This window comes from Berghia stephanieae, chromosome 9 (assembly GCF_034508935.2).
Source record: "Berghia stephanieae isolate SIO BIC M18660-M18661 chromosome 9, UCSD_Bste_1.3, whole genome shotgun sequence".
NCBI lineage: Eukaryota > Metazoa > Mollusca > Gastropoda > Nudibranchia > Aeolidiidae > Berghia > Berghia stephanieae.
The window spans coordinates 18,689,794-18,696,235 of NC_088368.1; the positions used below are offsets into that span (position 1 = coordinate 18,689,794).

Below are 6,442 nucleotides of genomic sequence, written 5' to 3' on the forward strand. Positions count from 1 at the left end.
ATATATATATATATATATATATATATATATATATATATATATATATATATATATATATTTATGAGTGTTGGTGGGTACTTGTAGGTACGAAAGTGCTCGATAATGGTGGTTAGAGCTAATATATAATGTAAATTTTCACTCACATTTTTTGCCGAGACGACTCGTTTCTGTGTTCCTTACATTTCCTCAGTCGGCATAATCCATTTCTGGATTTCATTTCATGGATTATGCCGACTGAGGAAGTGTAAGGAACACAGAAACGAGTCGTCTCGGCAAAAAAATGTGAGTGAAAATTTACATTATATATATATATATATATATATTATATATATATATATATATATATATATATATATATAATATATATATATATATATATATATATATATTAGCAATGACTATCCCGCACAAATCTTTGGGCCTCTTTTTCGCTCACGAAGTGTCCAAATTCGCGACAAAATATGGGACGATGCCGTTTCGTACATGCTATTTTGAAAAATTAATTACGACGTTGGTTATCAATGAATATGACTGAAAGTTGGCACACAGTTAGAAAAAAGGTCATTTTAGATTATGTCAAGCGACAAAACTCGTGTGATTACCAGAAAACCGTTAAAAATAGATTATTACTCTTTGGAGTAAAATGTTTCTAAAACTACCAGGGCGTGTAGGTTTTGTCGCCGACAAGGTAATACATGAACATTTCTTCTTTTTGGTTGTAAAATTTCATATGCATATGACGAGTACTTTTCCCGTATTTTACAAAACACCGTCCTAATTTGCTCTTCATTCGTTAAAGACAAAGCCATTTTGCCCCCTACAGCCTGAATCACAAGTTCAAAACGATTTGGCACCAAACTGAGCGGCTGTGCGGGTCGTAGCAAAGCGCTTTCTGATTGGTTGACCTCGTTTTAAAGTTCATGACTAGTCAAAATGTCTGCGCGGTCTCACTGGCAGAGGGGTGTTTATCTTGGAATAAAAATAGATGGAAGGAAGATGACGTCATAATGCCGCTTCCGCCATATTGGGAATACCAAAACATTCCTGCGTTACGGCCGTAGTTACGGTGATTCACTCATCGGTGGACATCCGAATCAAGATGATCAGTGGATGTTTTTCCTTCCAAGTAAGTATCAACCTTAAATTTGTTTCATAATTATGTTTGCAAATACGTTTTATCAGTTAAATCATGTTTATAGATGAAATAAAACTATTTGATAGCTAAGTTGAGTCGAATTCAGATATCTCTCCCTGTGAATGTGATGTGGCTATGGCATGGCACGTTCACTTTCACTTTCAGTTTTCAGCCACTTTGATTTTCTTAAAACAAGTATAGATTCTAGTCTAATCGTTTTTTCATTTGTTTTAGTTATCGGATGTATATGGTAAAGGCGATATTTATTATTAGTCTTAGATCGACATTATTTTACTGACGGAAAGCCTTTGACTCTCGATGACCAGAGACTGTTTCGTCACCCTTGGCCTTGGTTTGGCTCTAGCTGAAGCTGGACGGTTAGGATTGGTTGGATTTTACTATCTAACATTAATAGTAATGTTTCATCTCCTCTCGAAAAGAATTCGTTGTACATTTTCATCACACTGACCTATCACTCATTCTTGGAAAATATTTTGTTCTACAGGAATTAAAGGACTAGGCTGCCTGTATTCCACCCCCCCCCCCCCCCCCCCCGGCCGATTGGATTCCCGAAAAAAACGTCGCCGGCTTTTTGTGATTTGGATTTGATTGATTTTTTTTTTAATTGTGCAACTTGTGACAAGAAACTTAACAAATTACTGCATTACAACCTTTGGATTAAACATACAACAATTGTGGACTACTATTATGAAGACTAGCATCCGGGGGGTGTACTATTATGAAGACTAGCATCCGGGGGGTGAGAAAAGTCACTTCGAAAGGACTAACCAAAGATGATATGGCTGTACTAATCGCAGTGATAAGGATAGTGTTACAGGAATCACCGTCCATCAGTGAGTACTTTTCTTTTTTTGCTAACTGTTGTGATCATACGTCCAAAGGATTACTTGCTCAGCTACAAGACTACAAGAAGGTCTTGTTGAGATGAAAAGTACCAACTCATTTGCTGTCTATGTGTGCATCAAATTTCAAAATGGGGGACTAATCTCTACGTGAAAACTGCAAAAGTCAGTCATTTATCGACAAATGTAGGTTAGATTTCGGTTCGGTTGAAATCCAACCTAACCGTAAAAGGCTTAAGATTGGTTGGATTTTACTATCTAACGTTTATTTCATCTTCTGTCTAAAAGATTTCGTTGTACATTTTCATCACACTGACCTATCACTCATTCTTGGAAAATATTTTTGAACCATATTAATTATTCATTGTGTTCTACAGGAATAACCAAAGATGCCTGCTTGTTGCGCATTTGGCTGCACCAATCGCTCTGAGAGGGAGAAGGGTACAGGAATCACCTTTCACAAGTGAGTAATTTTCTTTTATTGCTAACTAAAACATTTATGATCATACGTCTAAAGGATTACATTACTTGCTAAGCAATGTACATTAAATAAAATAGCCTTGTTTTAACCCCTTCACAGCTAGGTTACATTTCAACCGAACGGAAATCTAACCTACTTTTGTCGATGTATGACTGTCTTTTGCAGTTTTGACGTAGAGATTTGTCCCTGTGATGTGCCTCTAGTGCTTGAGGCGAATCACAGGACTCATATCTCAGTGAAAGTTGTAGAGGATCGAATGATATTTTACGTGAAGTCCAGACTAGCTATGAAAGGTTAACACTTGGTTGTATCAACAACAGTGCTATTCGAACAAATGGTTTGCTACCACACAGAATAGCACACCCATTTTTCTCACTCAGTCACAGTAAGAATGCTACCAGGTGACCAATAATGTTGTAATGCTATTTTAAGACATTAGTGACAACCATGTGTTGTTGTTTTGTTTTTTTTTCAGATTCCCCAAGGATGAAGAGCGGAGAAAGCTGTGGATAAATTCCATAAGAAGGGAAAATTTTATTCCCTCCAAATATACTGTTGTCTGTTCTGTCCACTTTGAGGAGAAATGCATTGACAGAACTTCTGTCAATATTGTTCGATTGAGAGAAGGTGCAGTACCTACTATCTTTTTGTCTTTTCCTTCTTACTATCAAAATTCGGGGGACAAAGCTAGAAAACCGCCAGCTCAAAGAGAGCCTCCCCCTTCCATTTCTAATTCAGACAACTGTAATGCTCCATTGCCAAATGATCTTGCTATCCCTTCTACTTCTACGAGTGTTGATACACCAACCAAACAAAATTTTAAAAGAGCTCTAGAAGATAAAAGTCATAAATTAGAATCATGCAGAAAGAAAATTAAAATGCTTCAGCAGTCGAAAAGACGTTTAATTTTAAAAAAATGCAGACTTAAAAAGTATAGTAATGGAGCTTAGAAACAAAAAGATGATTAGTGACTCTAGTGTAGATATTTTAGAAAGATGTGGGGGTGGGGTTGGTGATTTATTGAAACGGAAATTAGCGAAGATGGAAAATATGTCTGTACCTGTTAAGTATTCTCCAGAAATTAGAAGTTTTGCTATGACATTGCATTTTTACTCCCCTAAAGCTTATCAATATGTAAGAAAAGCTTTTGATACTTGTCTTCCTCATCCAAAAACTATTTCTAAGTGGTATAAAACTGTGGATGGGTCACCTGGTTTTACTAAATCAGCTTTTACTTTTCTTTCCAATATTGTACAACTGTCAAAGGTTGCAAAACCTTTTCTATGTAATCTTGTCATGGATGAAATGTCTATTAAGCAACATGTGGAATGGGATGGCAGCAAGTATCATGGCTATGTGGATGTTGGTACAGGAATTGATGATGATAATCTTCCCGTAGCAAAGGAAGCTCTAACTTTTATGATAGTATGCTTAAATAGCAGTTGGAAATTGCCTGTTGGGTATTTTTTATTAGATGGTTTGAATGGGGTGGAAAGAAAAAATTTATTGAATTCATGTATTAAAAAACTGCATGAAGTAGGTGTTGAGATAGTGTCAATCACACATGACGGTTGTCCATCAAATATGTCTATGTTGAAGTCTCTTGGTGTAATTGTAGATAGTGATAAAATAAAGCCATACTTTTCTCATCCTGTTACTGATTCGCCTATTTATGTTTTTCTTGATGCCTGTCATATGTTGAAATTGGTAAGGAATACTTTTGCAGAAAAAAAGTCTTTTTGTGTAGGTAATGATTTTATCAAATGGGACTATATTGAACTATTACATGAGTTACAAGAAAGAGAAGGATTGCACCTGGGTAATAAATTACAAGCAAGTCATGTGCAATGGTTTAAGAAAAAAATGAATGTAAAATTAGCTGCTCAAACTCTTAGTGATTCAGTTTCTTCTTCTCTTGAATTTTGTCTTAAAGAAAATATCCCTGGTTTTGAAGGATGTGAGGCAACTATTAAGTTTTTGAAAATGTTTAATTGTTTGTTTGATATCCTTAATTCTAGAAATATGAAGGCATTTGGATGGAAATCCCATTGAGTAAATGTAATTTTGAAGCAACTGAAAATTTTCTCTCAGAAGTTAAAAATTATATTTTGTCCATGACATTATCTGTTAATGGTATGTCTCTTGTTTCCAGTAGAAGAAAGACTGGCTTTCTTGGTTTTCTTGTTTGTATTGATAGTGTTATTTCCATTTACAGACGTTTGGTAATGTCTGAAGATTCATGTATGAAATTTTTATTGACCTACAAGATTAGTCAAGATCACATTGAACTTTTTTTTGGTAAGGTAAGAAGTATGGGAGGCTGCAATAACAATCCAACAGCTAGACAGTTCTCAAAAGCATACAAGCAACTCCTCACGCACAATGAAATTGAAGAAGTGAAAAGAGGGAACTGTTTGCCTCTGGAATCCGTACCCATTCTAAGTGTTTCCAGCCGAGAGAATTTAAGCCGTGATGTACCTTCTGGGATTCGAATCAATGCATCTTTATCAACAAACCGAGTCTTGTCTGAAGAGGTGTGTGAAAGTAGTGATATCAGTAGCAGTAGTTCATTTGATTTTGATGTAAACTATTATCAGTTGTCCACTTGTTCAAATAAAATTGTCGTCTACATTGCTGGATTTGTTGCATTTAAATTGAAACAAAGAATTCTTTGTGAACAGTGTTCAAATGCATTAGTTGAAAATGAGCTATCTGACATACATTCTTTGATTGCTCTTAAGAACAAAGGAGGGTTGCAAATTCCTTCTAAGGGTGTTATTGATGTCTGTTTAATTTCTGAAAAGCATTTCAGAAAATATGTTGCAACTGTAGGTCAAGATCATTTTCATTTCAATCGATATGATTGCCATAAGCTTTTGCAAAGCATCATGAAGTCTTTCGTCAATAAACCCGTTTTTTCTACATTATTTCATTCCCATATGTTTTTGATTCTTCTACTAAAAGCAATAGCTGAGAAATATATTCAGGTCAGGAATTTTTATGGTGGTAAACTGTACACTGAACAATTGAAAAAGAAGCTAATGTGTAAAAGCCGTCAAGTTCTTAACAAATTTATTTTATTTACAGGGCAGTAACAATGTCATTATTAACTTGTGTGATTTTTTTAAAGAGGCAAATATGTTTGTGTATAAGTATAACCCTTTCCTGGCTAGGCTGAATTTCACGTCAAACATCATTCCATCCGCTACAGCTTTCACCTCGAGCACTCGGAGGGCTCGAGTCGCATCACAGGGGCTAATTTCTGAACTGTAGAGGATTGAATGATGAATGACGTAAAATCCAGTCTCGCCATAACAGACTTCTGTAATAACTATTAATGATGAACTAGTAATGAAATTGCTGGGATTTTTGTTTTATTTTGAAATCTTATTGAATTATGATCAAACAATGAACCTTTTTGTGTGACCATGATATTTTGTGTAATAATGTCTTTTTTTTTTTGTCACTTTACACAAATAAATATAAAATGTAAATAGCATTTTGTGACTTAATTTTTGATGAATTATGGTAATTCATAGCTCTAGTAGCGGGGGTCCCGTTAGTTCAATTGGTAGAGCATTGGACTGTCACGCCAAAGGTCTCGGGTTCGAGTCCCTTTGCAGCCAGAATTTTTATCCGGTTCCCCCTGTCCACCCAGCAGCAATTGGGTAGCTTACTCTACTACTGCTATAGCTGCAGTGGTACGTCCACATTTTAAGTTGTCACCATTAACCCTTTCATGGCTAGGTTTGAGTTGAACCAAAACCAAACGTACTTTTGTCTATACATGACTGACTTATGCAGTTTCACATAGAGATAGTCCATGTGATGCGACTCGAGCGCGCTTTAGACTAATCTGTGATGAAAACTGTACAGGATCGACTCGTATTTGACGTGAAATCTAATCTAGCTGTGAAAGGATTAAGAATTGTGGTCGTGTAGTGGTGGCCTGATTTTTAATAA

At 35.7% G+C, this 6,442-nt stretch overlaps 1 protein-coding gene across 2 annotated transcripts; it reads left to right on the forward strand.

The window, feature by feature from the left end:
* The first annotated feature begins 1,025 nt into the window (after window positions 1-1,025).
* Window positions 1,026-5,978, forward strand: LOC144979818 (THAP domain-containing protein 1-like). 2 transcript variants are annotated; one of them, XM_078926957.1, is made up of 4 exons: window positions 1,027-1,126; window positions 1,641-1,989; window positions 2,376-2,461; window positions 2,955-5,978. In XM_078926957.1, exons 3-4 carry the CDS (start codon window positions 2,388-2,390, stop codon window positions 3,427-3,429), a joined length of 549 nt encoding a protein of 182 aa, XP_078783083.1. In that variant the 5' UTR covers window positions 1,027-1,126; window positions 1,641-1,989; window positions 2,376-2,387; the 3' UTR covers window positions 3,430-5,978. The 2 variants fall into 2 exon arrangements, with proteins under 2 accessions (XP_078783084.1, XP_078783083.1); XM_078926958.1 differs by lacking the exon at window positions 1,641-1,989 and having other exon boundaries at window positions 1,026-1,126; window positions 2,955-4,136.
* The last annotated feature ends 464 nt before the right edge of the window (window positions 5,979-6,442 follow it).